Genomic DNA, 23,422 nt, shown 5'->3' with positions numbered 1-23,422 from the left:
TCTCGCATGTTTATTCAACTTCTATTTACATCAAACTTAAACTTTCTACTGTTCATTTTCAATAAAAAATTGCTGCCCGTTTTTTAAATCCCTCATGATTTACCGTGAGCGAAGGGTCTTATGGAGCCGTGTGCCAGTCCTGAACGCAATATTTAAATTACTATAATCACAACAGTCATCTGAGTTTCCGTGTAGTGACATGCATGAAATTAATATTTTCAATTACAAAAAATCAAAGAGCCCTCATGTCTAATCAGGAGCCCAGAATTCAGCTCCTCCAGCAGCAGCAGCAGCAGCAGCAGCAGCAGCAGCAACAGCAGCAGCAGCAGCAGCGAGGCCGGCGTGGAAAGCAGCTCAGCATTTGCTTATTGTTTTAACTTTACTGTTGGGCGAAACCCGCCGCAAACCTCTGGGCTGATACTTTCAGCCGGGATATTTCTGGGACCCCTTTTCTTACAGTGTAAATAAAGATTATGAAAGAACCATTTGATGGGCATAAAATTCCTGATTAGATTTAATAGTCAAGTCTTAAACTGCGTCAAGAAAAATAGTATTTTGTTTCTTTAAACTCTGTGGGTTGTCCAGGCTGTTGTTGAAGAGGAGGAAATTGCTAGAAGGCGAGGAGGGGGGGGACGCGGCGCTCGGAGGGAGCGTCGTGGGCTCCGCCGCGGCTTCTCCCCGGCGCAGGCGAGTCTTAGCCATGGCTCTGATCATGATCTTACGTGGCCACCGCGCCCGCCGCTCGGCTCAGCCCGCGGCGCCGGCCAAGCGTGCCCGGGGCGGGCAGGGGCTGCGCCAGGCGCAGGGGATGCTGCCGAAACAGCCTGCGAGCAGCGAATATTACGAAGGTAATATTTAAACTCTCCGGCAACCCAGGAGTTGGAGACCGCAGCTATAAAAGACACTGGCTCTTAACCTGACAATGATGTTGTATTTGAACAGCTGCGATAAGGTTTTAAAAGGTCTGTCTCATTGCCACCACCGCGAAATTTTAAATAGGGTTATTGTTTCCAGCGGTCTAAAGTGTACGGTAAAGTACAAAAACATCCAAATGCCAGGAAACAGAGGAAAATTCAAACCACGCTGGTGGAAAACGCATGTTTGTAAGTGTGCGAAAGACGCATTTAAATTTTTTAAAATTCTTTCACGTGCTGCTTGCTCTTGGGGATCTGAAAGGGTGTTTTGATGGTAGAAAGGCCCAAAATAAACAGGCGAACGAGTCCCAAACAAAAATTATCAACAAGTTCACTTTATGTGGATGAGGGTCCTTGACAACATTAGTCCCAGATAAGAAATACCCCAGTTTGGAAAAAAAAAAAAAAAAAAAGAAAAAAGAAAAGAAAAAAGAAAAAGGAAAGAGAAAGGAAAGTAAAACGATAAAGAGTAATAAACAGTTTCTACCGCCACTATTTAAAATGTAGTAGCTGCGGGTGCAAATACGGCTAAAGAGTGGGAGGAAAAACAATAAAACACGTTTAAAATGTTGGGACGGAAAACTCTGATCTGCCATGTAGACAGTTACTGTTGCCTTCTGTTGGTTGCTTTCTTTGCTGTTCGTCTGCTTTATGATACAGATGCATTCATCATTCTTATAAAAAAAGACAGAAAAAGTTGCTTAAAGGAGTTAAAGGAGTTGCAGTGAGGCTATGAGTTTCTGCATGCTTTTTTGACGAGCAACTCTACAGAAGGAGAAATTTCCTTTTTGATGCTTTTGGTTTGCAGGGCAAGAGAAAAACCCACTTTTTTTTTCTTTTCCTTTTTTTTTTTTTTTTTCTTTTTCTTTTTCTTTTTTTTTTTTTTCCCAGGCGGTCGGGAGAGAGCATTGTAAAATAATTTTAGGAATGTGGCTTCCCTATAAAATTCGAGTTATGACAAAAGTCCACCTTTTAATATTTGACGATTTGTGTTAAAACAAAAATTGACCTTCTCGGTTAGCAGCTAGGAAAAAAATCAATAGTATAATTTTCAATAATTCATAACGCGAACGCCATTATGCTAAATCTTAACTATTAATCTTATCCTTTACAAAGTCTCGATTGATTTGTTAATAAAATATCTTCCCGTGCGCGGCAACAGAGGGTATAACTCTTGAAAAAGCTTCAGAAGCAAGAAAATTACCGAGTAGCCCGAGAATGTAGATGAGGGTTTTATTGATCGCCCCTGATTCTCCTTAATACGCATTAATAAATCCCGCAACCTTTTGTCCCCGCACTTGTCAGCGGCGGGGCTTTTACAGGAGCCATGGCGGGCGGGCGCGGTTCCGCTCCGCGCCGGGAGTTCCGCGGCCGGCCGGGAGGCCGGGCGGGCGGGCGCGGAGGTTGCGCGGCCGGCGGCGCAGCGCGGGGGGGCGCGGTGCGGGCCGGTGCCGCAGCGCGGGGGCGCGGCGCGGTGCGGTGCCGGCGCGGCGGCGCAGGGGGCGCTGTTGACCGCGGCGGGGCGCGGCGGGGCGGCGCGGCGGGGCGCGTCAGCGGCGGGGCGGCGGCGCGCGGGGCGGCGGGCGCTGCCATTGGCCCGCCTGTCATGTGGTCGCGCGGAGGCATCCGCAATTACACGGGAATGTTTTCCTAGAGATGTCAGCCTACAAAGGACACAATCTCTCTTCCTCAAATTCCGCCCCAAAATGTCCTTTCCCAACAGCTCTCCTGCCGCTAATACTTTTTTAGTAGATTCTCTCATCAGTGCGTGCAGGAGTGACAGTTTCTACTCCAACAGCGCCAGCATGTATATGCCACCTAGCACAGACATTGGGACGTATGGGATGCAAACCTGTGGACTCCTTCCGTCTCTGGCTAAGAGAGAAGTTAATCACCAAAATATGGGTATGAATGTACATCCTTATATACCTCAAGTAGACACTTGGACAGACCCGAACAGATCTTGTCGAATAGAGCAACCTGTTACACAGCAGGTCCCCACTTGTTCCTTCACTACAAATATTAAAGAAGAAAGCAATTGCTGCATGTATTCCGATAAGAGATCCAAACTCATTTCTGCAGACGTCCCTTCCTACCAGAGGCTGGTGTCTGAATCATGCCCCATTGAGAACCCCGAGGTTCCTGTCCCAGGATATTTTAGACTGAGCCAGACCTACGCCACTGGGAAAACCCAAGAGTACAATAATAGCCCTGAAACGAGTTCAACTGTAATGTTACAGTTAAACCCTCGCGGCAGCTCCAAACCGCAGATATCTGCTCAACTTCAGCTGGAAAAGAAAATGAATGAAAACCCGAACAACCAAGACAGCACCGCTAAAGTCTCTCAAGTGGAAAGTCCCGAGCCCAAGTCCACGTTGCAAGAGGAGCGGAGCTGTCTGCCCGAAGGCTCCGTGTCCAGCCCAGAAGTCCAGGAGAAGGAGAGTAAAGGTCTGTATTACCGAGTTTAAGCCGTGCCGTGGTGTAACTCCAACACGCCAGCACCATAAAGCACGCTCGAATATACTAACGAGCATCACAGCCATCACATTTAATGCTAAGGAGTATCGGGCTGCAGGTGCTGTCTCTCTGAAGATTTTGGCAGGCAAAAATGCTACACAAAATGGTCCAAAGATTTTCCGTAGAGTTCTGCCTCTCCCGTGCACGCAGACAGCCTCTGTGATGCGGGGAATATAGCCGTGTGCTCCGTAATGCGCTGCAGCAGCCAAAAGCAGCCCCATACCTCTAAAAAAAGCGGGTCTGGAGGTTGTAAAATACGAGCAGCTCAACTTTTCTCTCGTAGTATTTCGCCTTTTTTTTTTTTTTCCACTGAGCCTTACTGCGGTTTGATTGCATTTAAAGTTAATTACGATCCTCTTAAAATAGGTGAGGAATAGGTGCTACCAGACTGGGTAAAGTTGGAAAGAAATGCACAATGAAAGCAGCAGCCCGCTATCTGCCTGGTCCAAGGGTGGAATATTTCAATGTGGTGCTTTAGATAACCTTGGCTTGGTCTCCAAAAGTGCACCAGTATTTTGAAATGTTTTTGAAACCTGAAAGTGGTGGCACTCTGATTTTATTTTCCCTTTTGAAGTGCACTAACGCCTTTCTTTCGAACGGCGTGTATCGAAGAATCCCAAAACGAGAAATTTTCTGCTATCAAAATGTACTTTGCAACCTCTAGGTCAATTTTTACCCTCTGTGTGCATTGAGAATTTCTTTATCTCAATTATGTTTAGTAGTACAGGTCTAGCTTCGTGTGGGGGAGATTTCTTTCTGGTGGGGAAAAGAAAACCCAAAAGGAAAATGAAAAAAAAAATCCAAGACAGGGGGTCGTAATTTCTTGTATATCATTTTGCCTGGGAAATGTCTATATCTGTTTATAGGTGTGCTTGCGTGATTCAGCTGATGTGTGTGGGGATGCTGCTTCAGAATACAGTGCGAGACTATTTTGTAATTGGAATATTTCCGTGGCAATTGTCGTGGGAGCCCGAGTCGGCCATGGCGAGGCTAGACCCGTTAAGATGTGTCCATGGGGCGGACGGCAGGTTAAATATTGTTGAAATGTTAAACGCCGGCCGAAAACTTGAGAGACCCTTACTGGCAGGAGCAGGAGAGCGGGGTGGCCGCAGGGCAGGGTGCCGGGCTGGGGACAGGCGAGCCCAGCCTGGCAGCAGGTCCCCTGCCTGAGCCCACACCTCAGCCGGGCGCTGTTTAATGCCCACATCCACCATATCTGCCAGACGCTGCAGAGGAGGGGTCATGGCCAAGGGTACACTCTAACAGTCTGAGGTATTTTTGATTTTTTTTTTCTTCTTCTTTGATTTTGATAGAGGAAATCAAGTCTGATACTCCAACAAGCAATTGGTTAACTGCAAAGAGTGGCAGAAAGAAGAGGTGTCCTTATACTAAACACCAAACACTGGAATTAGAGAAAGAGTTCTTATTCAATATGTATCTCACTCGAGAGCGCCGTCTAGAGATCAGTAAGAGCGTAAACCTCACTGACAGGCAGGTCAAGATTTGGTTTCAAAACCGCAGAATGAAGCTCAAGAAGATGAGCAGGGAGAACCGAATCCGGGAACTGACCGCTAATCTGACCTTCTCTTAAACCCTAACCCCGGGGGGGGGCACCAGTGAGGAATGGGCACAGCACCACCACTTGATAAAGGCAGGAGAGACTCTGGCAAAACCCGGCATTTTCCAGTTTTGTTTTGTTTTGTTTTGTTTTCTGATAGAATGTGACTCTTCGTCCTTCTTTTAGCGCTGCAAGTGAATATGTATTACTATGATGAGTATATATAAAACCTAGCACGTGTAATTTATTTTTGTTCTCATCGTAATGCAGGGTAACTATTATTGAATATTATCATTTGGTCTTAACTTATTGGAACTGTCGAACATCCAAGCAATGTGACTTTTTCATGTTTTTACTAACAAAATGGTATTTATGTGGGGCTGTTACACGGGCCATAACATTTTGAGTACATTCAATACTTTCAGAAAAAGAGTGGGGGGAAACTGTGGGGGCGGGGGGAAAAAGAAGCACATTATAATGTAACTATCCTCTCAAATGAACTTAGAGATTGTCCTTCGTAAAATGGAATATTTCCTTCTTCTCCATTGTAGACATTTCCTTGTGGTGCATATGTGGAATAGTAGTCGTTCAGCAGCAAATTGTCCTTCTTGTGCATGTTCTGTTTGCATGTATAATGCAATAAACTCTGTAAACTACTGCGGTTCCTTTGGTTTTCTACAAATGTTTGAAGCACGGATACAGGTTGGTCTCCTGATCTCTCTCTATCAGCAGCTTTTTGGACTGGTGTACCTTTTTTACCATATTCTGGTATTTGTGTGTGTCTGCCTGGCATTCTTTCTTTCTTTTCCTCCATTTTTTCTCCCTTCCTTTCTTTTTTTTTTTTTTTCTCCACGGGGTGGGGTGGAGACTGGGCCGGAAAATGATGTGTACCCAATTAATTTATAAATGTGTCTGTAAACAACTGATTACTTGATAAAATGTCGTGTGATGTTCGCAGTCTGACAAACTGAATGCAAAAAAAAAACCAAACAAACCAACAACAAAAACAAAACAAAACAAAAAAACCCCAAAAAACAAAAAACAAAAAACACAAAAAAAAAAAAAAAAAGAAAAAAAAAAGAAAAAAAAGAGGACGGATAAAAAAAGTTGTAAAATATTATGACTTAAGTGGACATCCTCATCCAATCGACTCGTACAACTCGTAAACGGTAAGTGATAAAAATATCTTTCTACTACAAGCTGTCAGGAATATGTGTGTCATTTTATTTGATGTTCATATGTTGATTTAAAAAATATCACTCCCTGCGTGCTTACAATGTGCAGACTTTGATTTCGTGTCTTTGCTCACTAAAAATAAAAGAAGGAAAAACCAACAAAAAACCTCCATAATGATTGCAAAGCTGGGCATAAGTAAATGTTAAGGAGCTCGGTTTTCGGTCGGCTCAACAGCTTTCAGAAGACCGTGGATGGAAAAAATATTCCCTCAAAACCTTCCCAGCATCTGGCGAGGTTGGCTTTTTTTGAGCAGAAACCCTTCCAGGCGTGCTTACAAAAGTACACCAGCCTCTTCAGACCCACTTTTGTCACCGTTTCTGTTTGCTCAGAGATCGTTTTATTTCGCGCAATTCCATTTTAGTAGCACACATCCAGCTAATGACGTTCACGACTCTTAACCCTTTCTGTACATAGCTGAAAAATAGTATTAGCAGGGCTCTGCGCTGGAAGCTGAGCATGGGTACGTGTGCTGAGAGCGGGCGAACGCCCGTGCGAGCACATATACTCAGTAGAACTGCAAATAGCTTGCAAATGAACATGACTTCAAATTGAAGTGCAAATACTTGGGCATACTTTCACCTTCAAACGGGTACTGCAAAAGTAGCGGCTACTGCTGGCGCTGGGAAACCAGCTTGCTCACAATCAACGCCCATTTCTCCCCTAAGCTCTTTCTAAATCAAGAAATTAAACTCAAGATAGTGCCAATATTGTGCGACTTGGTGACAGATACTGCTCATAATGCTGTTGGTGGCATTCTGTTTGCTCTTTCGTCGCTGATACTTAATTTAATCCAGTACTTCCTCATGTGCACATTTACTCAGAGGGAAGAGGCTAAATATTCCTCCAACCAAGGCATCATCATTTTGGAGCTGCGAGAGCCGCAAGCACCTAGGTACTTCGTGCTTCTTCCTTTTTCGAAAACAAACATCAAAACGATGCTTTAAAAAAATCTCCCCCAATAACCCCAAACCAACAAAACAACCCCTTAAATATTGCATACATTCGCACGGCCTTTTCTTTTCCTTTAAAGACACTCGCTACACCACCAAAGAAGTTTCGGCAGTGAGAAGTAAATAGCTGGCTCCATATCAAGAGTTAAACGTATGTAAAAATGAGGCTCACTCTAATCTGCCTGCTTTACCAATTTATATCTGTTTGAAGCGAGAGGCAATTCTTTGCCATATCACAAACCCTGCTTCTAGAAAACAATGTAATAGAAATTATAAAATGGCAGAAAAAAATGCTAAAGCCAAATGACACCAAAAAAAAAAAAAAAAGAGTAAAGGAAAAGGAAAAAAAATTAAAAAGAAAAAAAAGGGGGAAAAAGGAAGAAAACAACCTAGGAGAGCAATAAATCATTAAATAAACAGGAATTTCAGTCCCTTCCTCATAACGGCCCGCGAGTAGGAAGTGTTTTCCCAGCGCTGCTGTCCGTGCCCCCGGCGGGCTGTGCTGCGGGCTCGCCACTAACTCTCTGCGTTTCCTCCAGATCCCGACACAGCCACCGTCCCTCGCCCGGGGAAGCAGGCGTGGGCAGAAGACCATGGGTAATCCACTTTTCAGTACTAACGGGGCGTCCTTTCGCTCGGGGAAGAAAAACTAGGCCGGGAGGGAAGGGTGGGGAGGGAAGGCATGCAAAAGAAAGCGAGGGGGACAAAAAAACCCTCACGTAGGCATTGAACGTGGCTCCCCCTGAACTAGGGGCGGAGGAGACAGCTCTGCCGGCGAGCTGGGGTCAGCGACAGCCCCGCGCCTCCGCGGCCCGGAGCCCGCCCGCCCGTGCGGCCCTGCCCGCGGCCGCGCTGGCAGCTGCGGGGCCGGGCCGCCTCCTGCGCGCTGTCTTTGCCCGCGTCCCTCCCGGGCAGCACTGGACACCTTAAAGGGGGGCTGTGTTAAGGCTGTGTAGCCCCAAAGTTCCGCAGATAGAGGAGCATGTGTTCAGCCACACGTCAGTCGTGCTCGGAGACAGAGGCTTTGCTGTTTCCATCCGTCCATTTTATTAGGGACACATTAATCTATAATCAAATACACCTCATAAAATTTTTATTGAAAGGCATAAAATCATTACAGAGGTCTTCCACCTGTTTTAAAACAACACAATGGGCATCTCTTTTTAAAAGTGTATCCTTTCCAGGGAAACTTTCTGTCCGGGGGTGGGGGGAGCGGATAATAATACCCGCACATGCTCTGAAATATGGAAGTACCGCAATGTGCTTTTACTGTAACATTTTCCTGTTTTATGAGAAGTCGTTACAGTCCCAGCTTGCGATGGTTTGTTTTTACAGGCAAGAATCCCCCTTTCCCAGCGGGTTCCCTCAGCAGCTTGGAGTGTGATTAGCAAGCCAAGGCTGTTGGATTTATTTAAACACCCTGCCTCTCATTGATTAAGAAATGAATGGCAGAAATCGCTCAACGAAGGTGAAGAAATAGTCCGCACCCGCCGCGGCCGTGGGCAGCCAGCGCGGCCACGCCCGCCGCGCCCGGGCCGGCAGGACAGACAGGCGGACAGACAGGCGGGCAAGTCGGGCAGGCAGGCAGGAAGGCAGGCAGGAGAGCGGGGAGGGCCGGGCAGGACGGGCAGGCAGGAGGGCAGCGCGGGCGGGCAGGGGGCACGCCGGGCGGGCAGGGCAGGGCAGGGCAGGGCAGGGCAGGGCAGGGCAGGGCGGGTGGCCCCGCGCGGTGCGGGGGCGCGGGCGGTGCGGAGCGCTGTGCGGGGCCGCTGTTGATGATGATTTTTTTTTTAATCACAGCAGCCCCAGTTTAGCGGATTGATTTACTCGCAGTATTGGTAAATATGATCACGTGGGCTCCACAACCAATGGTTGAGGGTTGCAGTCTGCAAAATACTACGATTGTTCTCCGGGAGGGTATCATATACAGTTAACAGTGTAACCTTTTATATGACTAAGAGGGGAGCCTAAAATGTCGTCTAGTGGCACCATAAGTAACTATTATGTCGATTCTCTCATAGGCCATGAAAGCGAAGAAGTTTATGGGAGTAGATTCGTCCAGGGAGGTCACAGTGCGACCTCCAGGCCATCAGGTGTTGCAGAGAGTTCAGATTTTTCCTCTTGTAGCTTTGCACCAAAATCCACCGTGTTTTCCACCTCCTGGTCCACTGTTCACCATCAGCCGTCTGCGGCAATGACCGGGATCTACCACCCCTACATGCACCAGCCCCACTTAGGGGCAGCCGACGCTGGCCGCTACGTGCGCTCCTGGATCGAGCCCTTCCCGGGCTTCCCGGGCGGCGGCGGCGGCGGCGGCGGCGGCGGCAGCGGCAGCGGAGGCAGCAGCAGCGGCGGCTCCGCGTCCAGCTCCGGTTCCTCCAACGGGCGCCACTATGGGATAAAGCCGGAGACGGGAGCAGCCACCTCCTCGTCTTCCTCCTCCTCTTCCTCCTCCTCCAAAAGGACTGAATGCTCCTCGTCTCGGGAGTCCCAGGGGATCGGTGTGCCCGAGTACACGTGCAGCTCCTTCCTCCAGGAGTCCCGGGAGAAAGCGCCTGCCGGCAGCTCCAAGGACCCCGCCGCCTGCAGCCACAACCCCAGCCCGAGCAGCGATCTGAAAGAGGAGAAGCAGCAGCAACTTGACCCGAGTAAGTAAAAAAAAACCAAAAAAACCTCAAAAAAACCCAAAAAAGGAAGAAAGAAAGACAAGAAAAAGAAAATAAAAGAAAAAGACAATCAAAACAAAATGGGGAGTTGGGGAAATAGAGAGGAATAGCGGCAGAGAGAGAGAGGGAGAAAAAGAAAGAAAGAAAAAAGGAGAGGAGGAGAGAAGGAAGGAAGGAAAGTAAGAAAGGAAGCAAGCAAGGAAGGAAGGAAGGAAGAAAGAAAGCGAGAGAGAGAGAAAGAAAGAAAGAAATTGCCCCTTTGATTTATTGCCGAAACCTGTAAGGCTCGAATGTGCAAAACTGATAGTTTTACTAACCTATAAAAACGTCTAGACGCCTACCCCAGCGCAAGCAGCAACAAGCACCCATAAAAGACTCCACATAACCACCTACCATCAAGACATCATTTGTACAGTAAACAGACTGGGGCATTAAGGCTTTTATGATAATTCCTCCAAAGTTGTGAAAACAGTCCATCCTTCGTTAAATTAATTTAACGACCTTTCTCTCCCCCCCCTTCCCCGTTCCCTATATACTTCCCTTCTTCCAGATAACCCTGCAGCAAACTGGATCCACGCTCGTTCAACGAGGAAAAAGCGTTGTCCCTACACAAAGTATCAAACTCTGGAACTGGAAAAGGAATTTCTGTTTAACATGTACCTCACCCGAGACCGCCGTTACGAAGTAGCTAGGATTTTAAACCTCACAGAGAGACAGGTCAAAATCTGGTTTCAGAACAGAAGAATGAAAATGAAAAAGATGAACAAGGAGAAAGGCAATAAAGGAGACTAACGCTGGGGTGGAAACGTAGTTGGAGACTATTGATTTAGTTCTGAGTTTGGATTTTTATCGGGGGAGTGTGGGGTTTTGGTTGTTGAGGTTTTTTTCTTTTTTTGGTTTTGGGTTGTGGCTGCTTGTTTTTGTTTGGTTGTGTGGGGGTTTTGGGGGGTTTGGTTGTGGTTTGGTTTGTCCTTTTTTTTTTTTTTTTTGTTAGTTTGGTTTTATTCTTTCTCTGCACCCTTAGCCCCCCCATAAGTTCCTCCTCCTCCTGCGCCACTCCACCCCAGGGATTTTAAATCAATCGCGCTTTTTTTTTTCTTTTCTCTTTTTTCCTTTTTTTTTTTTTTTTTTTTCCTTGGTAGAAGTGAAACGTGGTCTGTGTCAGGTATTTCCGGAAATTTTGTCTTGCTCGACAACGTGTTTTTCAGTCTCTTGATACTCCCCTCCTCCTTCCCAGACCATTTAGATGACAATATTGTGAGTGCACGTTAGCTTTGGGAACTCTATCTGATGTTAAATGTTTGACATGTTTCTTAAAAGTGATGTAGACTAGATAGTTATTTTGCCAAAATAAAGGTAAGGAAATTAATTATAATTACGGTAATAAAATACATATTAAATTACAGCCGCTTAAATCAATGGGGGTTGCTGTGCTGTCCACGACCTACTAAGAGGAAATCTTTCCCCAAACTTCTGCTTTCTAGGTCTGAATCCTTCGCAATAGATGCCACAGAGAGGCCACGAGCTGCTTCCCCCCCCCTTTAGTGCACTGTTAGGAGCTGTCTCACCCTCGGAGCCGCTCGCCATAGGCCTAGCCCTGCCGGTGCCCCGGCAGCTGCCGTCCCTGCCCGCCGTGCTGTTGTATTCATTAACCGCTCCGTGTCTCCAGCCACGGACCTGTTGTAATTGTTGTCACTTATTACACAATAAAGTCTGCCGTGACCGAACGACAGCGCTGCGGTGAGAGCAGAAATCTGTGCGCCCCTCGCGATGCGCCCCGCGCCGCCCGCCCTGCCGCGCAGCCCCGCGCAGCCCCCGCGGGCCGGGCCGGCGGCAAAGGCCGGGCCGGCGGGAAAGGCCGGCCGAGCTGCCGGCCAGCAGCACCTCCGGCACCTTCCCCGGCCCCCTGAGCCGCAGCTGCTGCCGCAGGTCAGCGCCGAGGGGCCGGGTGGGCGCGCCCGCCGCGCCGTGCGCGGGCCTCAGGTACCAGCGCTCCTACAAACAGCAGCGATCCCTCGGGCTCGGTCAGGAAATGCTTCCACGCCAGTCCGCAGGAGCCAAGGAAACACAATGATGCCTATTCGGTTAAACATGGGTTTTATTCCTGGGGTTTTTTTCCTACTGGGTCGCTTCTAACCTCTGCTTTCTTTAAGTGGGAGGCTGGAAGCTCTGGAGGGGACACGGCTGCTGCCAAACGCTCGGCTTTGTTGGCGAGAGCTCATTTAGCGACGCGCCTCATGCCTTCTGCATTTATAAACACACATGACTTTATCAAGATAATTGAGATGAAGTTCATTGTAAAAAATGCTTTGTTTAAAGAGCAACCATTAAAATGAAGGACCCGTAAATATTTACGAGCAGTTCGGTTAATTCAAGATTAAGGGGAGAGCTGAGAGACCTGGTGTTTAATGTTTTTTACCTCTGTGAATAAAAAAAAAAAAAAAAAAAAAAAAAAAAAAAAAAGAGCAAGCAAAAGCATGCACCGCCAGGAAAAGGTGTTGCATTGCTTCCCATCCATTGTCGAGAAGATACCTATAATTCTTTTAAAACAGGAAGAACCGTGGTATAATAAAACCATTGAGATGGCTAGACGTCTGGACCTAATGAGTTTACGATATGCTATGGCACTTTTCTTTGAAAGCACCTTATTTTGATGTTTGTGTTTGTTAGGGGGGAAAAAAGGCAAAAAAATGCAGACAAACTAGGTCTTAAAACCTTGGACTATAAATTTCAGTATGTCAGCATTGGGCCAAGGCAACAGACTCAAAAAGGACCTGAAGGTCATGAAACAGAGATTTTACGAAGTCCACTTATTTGTTGAAATGTATTTTATTGGATATTTTGTTGCAATGAATCCTATGATGCCAGCCTCAATATTTTCGCAAATACCCATGGCGGGGGGGTAGGTGGGTGGGGTGTGTGTGATCTGTAACAACGCATAAACAATATCCTTGTACATAAACTGCATTGTGTTGATCCCAGCAGAGGCTCTGTTAAGAAATTTTCACCAAGCCCACACCATCTTTTAATATTTTATATCAAGCAGATTGACACATTTAACCTCGTATATTTTTTTCTTTTGTTTACCTGCGTGCATTTATTTCAAAATGGCAGAAAGAAAACCAAACATCTCGATCGATGAAACGTTGTTCATCTATGGAAATTACTTTTAGTGTCAAACAGAATAATTTAATTCCTACTCGTTGGTTGTGTTAATATATGTTTTCACATATGCACAGTCTCGTGCACACGCATTATACCGAATAATTCACAGGCATGTGTGATGAAGGAGGGGGTGAACAAAGATTCATCTTTACTTTTGTTTACATAAATCAATCCATAAATACATAAAAGCGCGGGCAAACAAAATAACATCTTCAATACAAAAACGTATAACTCTGAAACTACCACACATGGAGATTTCATGCGGTAATATGTGGGGAAACATGATCGAAAACGCGATAGCAGTCGTCTTCAAAGCTCAGGCCTCTTTCCTGGCTGCCATGTGTAAACGAGGCGCATTCTTTGTATGCAGTTAATTATAGCTCTGGCAAAAAAATAAAAGAGGGTCACCGAAACGTGCTAAGAGAAAATGGCACTGTAAACTTGGGGGGGGGTGGGGGGGGGGAGGGAGGGAAAAAACAATCGGAGAAAAGGAAGAAAAAGGAAGAAAAAAGAAGGAACCCAAGCCCAAACCAGGAAGCAAAGGAAGAGTCGGTCGCACTGGCCCCGCGGTGCTCCGCAGTTCGCGTTCCTGGCGAGCGGCGGGGCCGGGGGCCGCGGGCAGCGCGGGCAGCGCGGAGCGGGGGCGCCGCCTGCCTCTGCCGCAGCGCACCGCCAGAGGGCGCCCGCGCTCCACCCTTGCGCGGCCGCCGCGCCCGCTCTGCGCGCCCGCGGCCCGGGCACCGCGGCTCGGCCTCGGCACCGCAGCCCCGCGGGCACGGACGGGCTGCCCGCGGAACCAACGCACGGGAGGAGGGGCGAGGGTGTCTGGCGCGGATGCGGGAAGCAGCCACTGCCCCTCTGTGCCCGTGCGCAGGATGAGGCAGTGTCTCTATGCTGCCGCTCAGCCCCTGCCAGGCCCGGCCTCCTGCCTTCCTGTGCTCTCTGGCGAAGGGCTTTAGCTGCTGTCTGTTCGTGTGCGTGTGCGTGTGCGCGGGCCTTTCCCGCCTTTCCTGCCTTTCCTTGGGCTGCACGGGGGTCCCTAAGCCTCCCCGAGTTCCTAAAGGCTGGGGCCCGGGCCGCCTTTAGGGGTCCCTGCCCGGGCAAGGCTGTCCTTGCGGGCACAGGGCCCGTCGGGGTGCTCACATGCCGGGCAGCCGGGCTGGTCAGCGAGACAAAGCGAGTTAATCGGCCTGGAGGCGGGGGGGTAGTGGAAGAACGGGGTGTGATGGGGAAGGAGCCTGAGATGCCTTTTATGTAACCACAAGGATTTTTTTCTCAGTTCGCATCAGACGGTCACACGTGGCTCTGGCTGGGCCTGTATTATATTTCACCTACATTTTTCGTCTCTCTCCAAAATAGGGCGGACTCGAACTCCTGAGGGTTTCTCTCCAAAAATCTGATTCCCACTGCAGGACGAAGCGGAAAACAGAGGACTGGAGACGACGCTTCTTGGGGCACGGGGGCCGGCGGGGGTGGCCGGCCCGGGCGGGGGCAGCGCCGAGCCTGCTGGGCAGCGCTTTTCTTCCTTCCTTCCTCCCGGAGAACAGGGCTCGTTTATTTCGAACCGAGTCCCCGAGCGGTGCTAACCGTTCACCCACACATTTTTATTTTTTCGCCCCCCTCCCTCTCTTTGCCTCGGTAATGACGTCCACCAAGGGTGAAATGATGGAAAGTATATTCATAGGCATGATTTCCATTAAGTATCAATTAACCTGGAGCCTCAGCCATGCGTGCAAGGCGTCAAGGGTAAATGTGCATCTCATTTCCCAGCGATCTACTCGCCTGGAAGGAAATGACCCGGAGGGCCCGTTGGCAAGGGGGCCCTGCCGCTGCACGGTACCGCCCTGAGGGCACCCCACTGCCTTCTCCTGCACCCCGGAGCCCCTGCGGTGGGCATCGGCTCTCTCTGAGGGGCTCTGACCTCGCCGGCCGGCGGTGCAGGCCGCGCTCGGGGCAGCACAGCCCCGGTGAGCCGGGCGGCGTCGCCCCGGGCAGCGCGCCCGCGGTTATCGCGCGGGATCTGCGCGGCCGCCTCGCCCCTGCGCGGCGGGGGTTTCAGCGGCTCCTAGCGAGCGCACACCGGAGGGGGGAGCGGGGGTGCCGCGGCCGGGGTGGATCCGGGCAGGGCTGGGCCGAGTTTTTTTCTTGCCCGAGGAGCGGCACATGTAAACTGAAGCCAAAAGTCCCCCCTGAGCTCATGAGCGCGCGCGCGTGTGTGTGTGTGTGTGTGTGCGTGCGCGGGCTGCTGTGTGCCTAATAGGAAATAGTAAAAGCAGTGAGGCAGGTCATTTTGGGAGCGATTATAATCCAGTCCTGGTCACCACATACACGGAGAGCAGGAGCGGGGAACGCACGGGCCAGCGGCGGCGGCGGCGGCATGAGCGCGGCGTAGAGGCACCGGCAGCGGCGGCGGCGGCGGCGGCGGCGTGAGCAGCGCCCCGTGCCCCCGCCCGCCGCTGCCCCCTCCCCGATGAGCTCCTACTTTGTCAACCCGCTCTACTCCAAGTACAAGGTGGCGGCGGCCGCGGCGGCGGCGGCGGCGGGGGAAGCCATCAATTCCCCGTACTACGACTGTCACTTCGCACCCGAGGTGAGCGGCCGACACGCCGCCGCCGCCGCCGCCGCCGCCGCCGCTCTGCTCTACGGGAACGGCGCGGCCGCCGCGGGCTTCCCGCACCCCGCGCCCGGCGGGGCGGGGGGCGGCGGCGGCGCGGCCCCGGACTTTTACCACCCGGCCGGGGGGAGCCCCACGGCCGCCTACCAGCCGCCTCCTCCTCCCCCCGCCGCGCCTCCGCCTCCTGCCCCCTGCAGCGGGGTTACCTGTCACGGGGAGCCCGCTAAATTTTACGGATACGATAACTTACAGAGACAGCAGATTTTTACGACACAGCAAGAGGCCGAGCTGGTACAATATCCTGACTGTAAATCGTCCAGTGCTAATATTGGCGAGGAACCAGACCACTTAAATCAGAGCTCGTCTCCTGCTCAAATGTTTCCCTGGATGAGACCACAAGGTTGGACGCAGTCAAAAATTTGCTTCCATCTCACGTCTGAGTTTGAAACTTTCTTTTCCTCCTCCTGCTTCTTTCTCGCTGACTCTCGCTCCCTGCCTCTGTCTCCCTCACTCCCTACCTCTCTCACCGCGATTCCTATCACCGCGGTGGCTTGCGATAATAAAGAGATGCAGTGAGCAAGCAGAAACCTCTGCAGCAGGCAGCTACCGACCCAAGAGTAGCCTTTGAGACGCCTGTCGGACGCTGAGGCGCAGCTGACGCGCTCGCCTGTCTCCCGTGGCCGCTGCCTGAGCGGGAAGGGTGCGGGGTCGGGAAGGGGGTGGTGTGCAAGATGATAAAGTGACCCCGCAGCATCCTATGCAGAAGGACAGCTGAGGCGCTTCGTGCATTTACTGTCGCTGTGTTCCTCTCACTCAAGTGCAAAGCTCTAGACTCCTCTGTGCCCTCCGCTTTCTCTCCCTGCCGTTCTGTGGGGCTTTTCTCGAGGGATTCCGGGGGTACCGGAGTCCTCTCTGCCTGCCTGCGCCTTGTCTTGAACGGCCACAACAACCTCCAAATCCCTGTGTTTTTGTTTTAAACAGCAGCGCCGGGTAGGAGGAGAGGAAGACAAACATACAGTCGATTCCAGACTCTAGAGCTGGAAAAGGAGTTCCTATTTAACCCCTATCTGACCAGGAAGAGAAGGATCGAGGTGTCCCACGCACTAGGACTCACCGAGAGGCAGGTAAAGATCTGGTTTCAGAACAGGAGGATGAAATGGAAAAAAGAGAACAACAAGGACAAATTCCCCGCTTCCAGACAGGAGGGAAAGGAAGGGGAGGCCAAAAAGGAAGCACATGATCTGGAAGAAGACAGAGCTGAAGGCCAGACGAATTAATTTTTGCCCCAAATGTCTTTGTGAAAGTCAATCAAAAATAAGCAGGGCTAAAGCCCGACATCTCGGCTCATCCACACCACTACGTGATCTTGTCGTGGGACGACTGACCCCATGTCCCTCCGTTTGACATTTCCCTGCTTCGGGTGCTTCACTTGTTTGTGCTTTTATTTTGTTTATTAGTGTATCCAGAACAATATCTAGATTTAACATTTCCTCTACTTATTTTTTCGAATTTGATACAGAGTTTCTAGCAATAAATTTCTAATGATATACATATATATATATATATATATATATTTGCAATCTTAAAAGAGGTGATTGTGGGAAACGACATAAACTTCCTAATAATAAATATTAATAAGTAAAACATTTAACAATGCTTTATTAATCAAGACAAGTGCACTTGTACTATTTTAATTCTTGTTTTTATCTTATGTTGAATAAATTAAATTAATAATCTGGAAGAAAATATCATAGGAATATATTTAACCTTCTTCTATAATATTTGATTAAAATAAACTGAATTTATTCAATTATAAAATGTATTGGCCTCTCTATATTCCTTTTGTAATCTACTCCTCAAGGAACCTTCTGAGTCTCCCCCATCTCTCCTCCGATGCTGGGTGTTTCTGCGGGGTCTGGGACTGGCACATTGTGTATAAAACCTGCTTTTTGCTCCCTGCCCCGAGCGCTGGGGTGCCGCGGTCCAAGCAGCGGCCAGCGGGGACCGCAGCCTCACCTGCGAGCGGAGCGCAGGAGGCGGGCCGGCCCCGGTGTGTGCCCGGGCCCTGCTCCCGCCTGCTCCTGCCTGTTCCTGCCCCGGTGTGTGCCCGGGCCCTGCTCTCGCCTGTTCCTGCCCCGGTGTGTGCCCGGGCCCTGCTCCTGCTCCTGCCCCGGTGTGTGCCCGGGCCCTGCTCCCGCCTGTTCCTGCCCCGGTGTGTGCCCGGGCCCTGCTCCCGCCTGTTCCTGCCCCGGTGTGTGCCCGGGCCCTGCTCCCGCCTGCTCCTGCTCCTGCCCCGGTGTGTGCCCGGGCCCTGCTCCCGCCTGCTCCTGCTCCTGCCCCGGTGTGTGCCCGGGCCCTGCTCTCGCCTGTTCCTGCCCCGGTGTGTGCCCGGGCCCTGCTCTCGCCTGTTCCTGCCCCGGTGTGTGCCCGGGCCCTGCTCCCGCCTGCTCCTGCCGCACCCCGGGCTGCGGGCCGGCCGTGCGGGAGAGCGCTGCCGCAACCGCGGCCCTGCCCTACGGAGCCGTTTGCTGTCAGCCCGGCTGCAAGGAGAGCCCGGAGAGCGTTCCGGCCCCACGCCATCCCCAAGGGCTGCTCCAAGCAAACCACGGCCAAAACGGGCCCAGCCTCCCCGGAGGATGGCTGATAAGCAGAGAAATACAAAGCTTTTGCGACCTTGCGTGAGGGTTTCTCGAGGGCTGTAATTCTTAGGAGTCCCAAACCATGCGTAGACAGAGAAAGATGTTTCTGCCCCTAAATATTATCATATGATGCGTTTCCCAGCGGAGGCCGCAGCTGAGGATAGAGCCTGCCTCACGGTTCCCGCAACCACGGGAGGAAAGGTCCGCTCTGATTAACAAAACAATCTAATTTCTCTCTGCCCTCCCTCCTCTTGCTCCCGTTCCCGGCAGGGTCCCGCAGAGCGCGGTATCAAACAGGACGGCCGAAAGCAGTCCTTTTTAGGAGTAGCAGGCAGAGGGTCGAGGGACGAGGTATAAACCTCTACCAAGATTTTTGCGTCATTTTTTTCCCTACCGGCTGACGCTCCCCTGAGTAATGGCTCCGTGAAGGAAATCGAATGGACGCGCCAGAAACTGCGACAAACACGATATATAATTCTATTTTCTGCCCAGAAACGAGGGTGATTCCGACGAGGCCGGGGCTGAGCCGAGGCCTTGCTCGGAAAATCCCAGCCCGGTTCCCGAGGCGGTGCCGCCCGCCGCTCTGCCCGCCCGCCGCTGGGCCCTTCTCTCGCAGGCACCGCTCCGCTCCGGGAACGCACCCGGCGCGGCGGGAACCGCCGTCCACGGGCATGGGACCTGTGGGGCGGGTTTGGTTGATTTCGTTTCCCTTCCTCTTCCCCGCTCCCCACCACCGAGGCAGGCACGTTTCCACTGCTGCAAAGCGCCAGCTCTGGAGGGAGGCACGAGCGAACGGAGCTATTGTTCTCGGTTTTATTTTAATCGCCTAGTTGGCTTCAGGTTGTAAACAAGGGGAAGCTGCAACAAAGCAGTGAAATAATCATTTTTGCTGCATGGATTTGCATAAATACACCGGCATCCGTAGTGTCAAGGGAGGATGTGGGGCTGGTAGATGCGCGTTTAAAGTAACCCGGTGGCCCGACGCGCAAAACCCGCTGGCTTTTCAAAGCACTACTCGTGCTAGTGGCACCGACATATTTGGTCTGCGGGTAGGAAAAGCCTCTCGCTTTTGCTGCGCTGGCGGCGGAGGCTGGACTCAACACGGTTCCGGCGGCCCTGCTGCGGGAAAGCCGTGCCGGTGCCGCCCGCTGCCATCCCGGGCTGCCCGCACGTCGAGGACCTTCACACACCAGCGGAGCTCTGCTTAGGCTGGTGTTTGTCCGGAAAAGAGCTGCTGCGGTAGTTGTTTTTAATTATCAGACAAAGAATAAAATTAAAATATTCCTGAAGAAGTTTCCGTTGCGTTGCTCTCCTAGGACCGACTGGGAACGCAGCCACGTAGGCAAAAACTGACTTCCCTGAGCCCTCAGAATTAGCCAAGGCCTAGTGGTAACTGGAATCGCCCCTGTCTTACTCATTAAGAATAACAAAACATCGCTATAGTTGTTAAGGCATTTACCCTCATAGCCTGGCATCTGTATCTCTCCCTCGGTTTCACTTGGAAACTTGCTAAGAAAAAAGATAACGGAGTCAGGAATTGACCCAGGCGGCCACCGAGTCCCCTGTAAAACCAGAGCCATCGGACTTTTGGCCAGGAAAAGCCGTAGCTGCGCGGGTTGCGGCGGGAGAGGCGGCGAGAGGCCGCCTGAGACGGCCGCGGAGTGGATGTACCGCGCCTTTGGTTTCCGCGGAATTTCTCCGTTCCCTTGAGGAGCAGCTCAGCGCGGTCGTGAGTGCCGCAGAGACACCACGAGAGTTGCCATAGCCTCCGCCGAGGCGATATTCAAAGGTGTGCAACTGCCTGAAGCAGCGTGTTAAAAAGATCCAGCCTCGATCCTACATCTTTAGGCGTGTTTACTTTTGTTAGAAGTTACAACCAGCACGGAGGTCACGGATTGAGGGCTCTGGCTATTCCCTGAAACAAAACTTGAGCAAGAAACATCCACACTACTCCGTCTCCGAGCCGAGTATTCCTAGTAGACACAGGCCCATTTGATTTTTTTTTTAGAATACTTTCTAGGAATTGGATTTTCCCTGTTGGTGCCCCGGGAAGGTTTTATCGGGGGCGGAGGCAGCCTGCCCTGGGCGCGGTGACAGTGCCCGGCGCAACCTGCGGGAACCGCACACTGCGGGGTGGGGAAGAGCCTCGGAACATTTTTATGTCGGCGACGGCTTCCGCTTCAGTAGTGGGCGCTAAAGCAGATGTGGTTTCTTTTAGTGCCCGGCGGAGCGGTGGGGAGGGGTGGGAGAAGAGGGTGGGGATGCGGGTTAAGCCCCCTTTCGTTTGGCAAGAAACGGATCCTTCGGCACAGTGCCCTGCCCCTCTTTATGCGGTTCCGCGACCGCTTGCCCCTCTCTCCGCGGCCCGCGCGGATCTCCCGCGCCCCGGCCGTGCTCGTGGGGCTCCGCTACCGCGCCCGTGGCGCGCAGGCCGAGGGCAGGCGGGACCGAAGCCTCAGTAAAAGCGCAGCGCGCAGGCGAAAGAAACATGGCGCTGGGAAGCAGTATGTGCAAAATCCGCAAGGAATTGCAGTAAATTCCTTTTTGTTTGAAGAAAATTTACAACTTGGTAATAGACCTTTTTATGACCTATTTGGGCTCGTCATTGGCTGCGGCTGGTCATGTGCAGGCAGCGAGCGCTTTCATGGCCTTTTCCTGATTTCCCTGGCGAATTTCCCCCCGCATTCTGCCTTCAGAGAGCCTCAGCCCCTCTTTTTCTAACCTTTGTCTAGGCTGAGGTGTATGGCAGTCGCCCTCATATTTGTGCCCCGCTCCCCCAAACCCGCGGCCGGTCCCGCCGCCGCCGCACTGACGCTTCCTCGGCCCCGCGCCGCCTCCTCTCCCGCGCCCACGGAGGGATGCGCGGAGACCCGCGCCCGCCGCCGCGCCGCCCGCAGCCCCTCGCTCTTCTCCCACCGTTCGATGCCCCCGCTGCCGCTATCTCCTCCGGCACACGGATTGCTACACGGGTGCAAAATGGATTACAGCGACCCTCCCGGGCTTCTCCGCAGGCGGGCAATGCCGCGAACTGGTAAGCCATGAGTTCCCCTCGGGCTGCTGGCCGGTACTCCGCGATATGCGGCACGGCACCGGCTCCGCTGTCCTCCTGTCCCTCTTCATCACCTGTCCCTCGAAAACCCTTCTTCTTCCATTTAGTATTGCTATTACTATTATTACCGCTATGATTGCTGTTGTTGTTGTTGTTATTGTAATTGTCGCTGGTGTTATTATTACTAATACTGGCTGTGGGCATGCCGCACAGTGAGAGCGGCTGTTGCGCGCCGTCTCTCGCGGAAAACGCGCCGCGGGCCGCGATGTCTGGGTGTTCCGCGGTGAGGGGCGGAAGGCTGGGGCGCAGTGCGCGCAGGCAGTGCTTCGCCTGCCGGTGGGGTTTCTCCCCATATAAGGCCCTCTGCTTTTGGGATAGTTTTTCGCCCTTCCAGCCTGAAGCATGCTGTGGTGATGCTGTAGTTTGTTTCCCCCAGGGCGGAAGGGCAGTCGAGTAACTTTAAAGCCTAACAGGTGTTTTCTCAGGAGAACCGGGGTCAGAGCTCCCGCGGGGGCGGAGGGCGCGGGGCGGCTCCGCCGAGCCGGTCGAGCCGGGGGCTGTGCCCGGGACCAGTCCCGGGAGCCCTCGCCTGCCCCGCAGGGATTTTTTGTAGCATCCTTGTCCCGCTGCAGCGCGGAGCCAGGGCTGCGGCTCCGAGCTGCTCGGTGGGCGGCACACGGGCCGGGCTCGGGGCTGCCGGAACGCGGGGGCGGCTGCGCGGAGACACGGCCAGGAGGGCACGGCCGCAGTACGGTACTACCCACGTGGAAATCATCGGGGGCTAGATGGAGGACAAACTCTCGGAAATAAACCCAACAACAAATCCTTGGGTTTATTTTAAAATGTGTCGAGGAGATAGAATAGTTAACTATTCCTGCGTTACCCATATATGTATATACATCCATATTCACCTTACCTATATTCATACATATATATGGTATCCACACATCCATTTCTCTCTGCAGAACACATATTCTTTGGGACTACGTTGTTGTGAACGTATATATGCTTTACTCATTCCATCTTCATTTTCAAACTGCTAGTGCACGGTGGAAAAGCCGTCGTTTGGTATTTAGCGTTCACATCGATGCTCGGTGGCTGCAGTGTACCGTGCTGTTGCACTGCAGGAATTTACCCACTCGCCATTTACCCCGAAAGCAGCCAGTTAATCAACGGCAAAGCAGAACGCCCGACTACACAATACACGGTGAGGGTGGAAAGGTGCCAGTCCTGCCCCGAGTACATATTTTGAACCCACAGAAGAAATTGTTCTTTAATCCACCCCCGAGCACGCCGCAGCCTGCTGAGCCCGAGCCCCGCTGCAGTCAGCGATAAGATCCCTGTCCCCCACGCTCTGCCTGTTTGCACGAGCCGGCCGCCCTGCGCTCCTGCAGGACTTGGGGATTATTTGGGACGAGTCGTTTTCAACATAGCAACAGTCTTCAAGAGTAACGTGGAAAATATGCGCTGCGTTAGGTTTCACTCTCAGAATCCCTCCTAGGTGACACAGTAATTATAGCTACTTGACTATAAATCTCTCCAAAAACTTCGGAAAATCTCGTCCTTGAGTTGTTTTGAAATTATTCGTAGCCTGGGGAAAAAGAAAAAAAACAAAAGCAGGATGTTCTAACGAATTCTAATGTGTATGTGTGTGTCTGCGGGTCCATCTGCTGACACATACGGATATACACATGCATTTATGATTCCACTGGTTCATGTGGGAATTCAGCTTTTTTTCTAAGTGGCTTCCTTCCTGGCTTGCTTTTGCTCTTATTCTTTTCCTTATCAGATGTATGTATGTATTTATGTATTTATTTATTTATTTATTATTAACATTCAAGTACACATAGGTCTGTTCATGTTGTTAAACATACCTGTGGAATTGTAAGTACTCATAGCAAATAAATACGCATCTATATATATTATGGCACATATATATTTATATGTACATGTTTATATATATATGGCACATATGAGGACTGTATTTTTATATCTATTTATACACCTCTAAAACATGGTATGAGTATAGATGTGTTGGTGTGCTGAAATTTTTGGAGTACAAGATTCACAGTCAAATGTCTTGCACTTGCTTCGTTTCCTGATGTGTTTGACAG

General features: G+C 51.1%; 3 protein-coding genes across 5 annotated transcripts; all 3 read left to right on the top strand.

The window, feature by feature from the left end:
* Window positions 1–2,620: 2,620 nt before the first annotated feature.
* Window positions 2,621–5,022, top strand: HOXD10 (homeobox D10). The gene is made up of 2 exons (XM_066553810.1): window positions 2,621–3,362; window positions 4,745–5,022. Exons 1-2 carry the CDS (start codon window positions 2,621–2,623, stop codon window positions 5,020–5,022), a joined length of 1,020 nt encoding a protein of 339 aa, XP_066409907.1.
* A 4,125-nt stretch (window positions 5,023–9,147) lies between these two features.
* On the top strand, window positions 9,148–10,633 carry HOXD9 (homeobox D9). The gene is made up of 2 exons (XM_066553805.1): window positions 9,148–9,823; window positions 10,392–10,633. The coding sequence occupies exons 1-2, from the start codon at window positions 9,148–9,150 to the stop codon at window positions 10,631–10,633; spliced, it is 918 nt and encodes a 305-aa protein (XP_066409902.1).
* Window positions 10,634–15,476: 4,843 nt separating this feature from the next.
* Window positions 15,477–16,897, top strand: LOC136558960 (homeobox protein Hox-D8). 3 transcript variants are annotated; one of them, XM_066553787.1, is made up of 3 exons: window positions 15,477–15,596; window positions 15,873–16,020; window positions 16,602–16,897. In XM_066553787.1, exons 1-3 carry the CDS (start codon window positions 15,477–15,479, stop codon window positions 16,895–16,897), a joined length of 564 nt encoding a protein of 187 aa, XP_066409884.1. The 3 variants fall into 3 exon arrangements, with proteins under 3 accessions (XP_066409884.1, XP_066409883.1, XP_066409882.1); XM_066553786.1 differs by having other exon boundaries at window positions 15,477–16,020; window positions 16,605–16,897; XM_066553785.1 differs by having other exon boundaries at window positions 15,477–16,020.
* The last annotated feature ends 6,525 nt before the right edge of the window (window positions 16,898–23,422 follow it).

Source organism: Molothrus aeneus, chromosome 7, assembly GCF_037042795.1.
Source record: "Molothrus aeneus isolate 106 chromosome 7, BPBGC_Maene_1.0, whole genome shotgun sequence".
Lineage (NCBI taxonomy): Eukaryota > Metazoa > Chordata > Aves > Passeriformes > Icteridae > Molothrus > Molothrus aeneus.
This window is presented reverse-complemented; position numbering and strand designations above follow the sequence as displayed.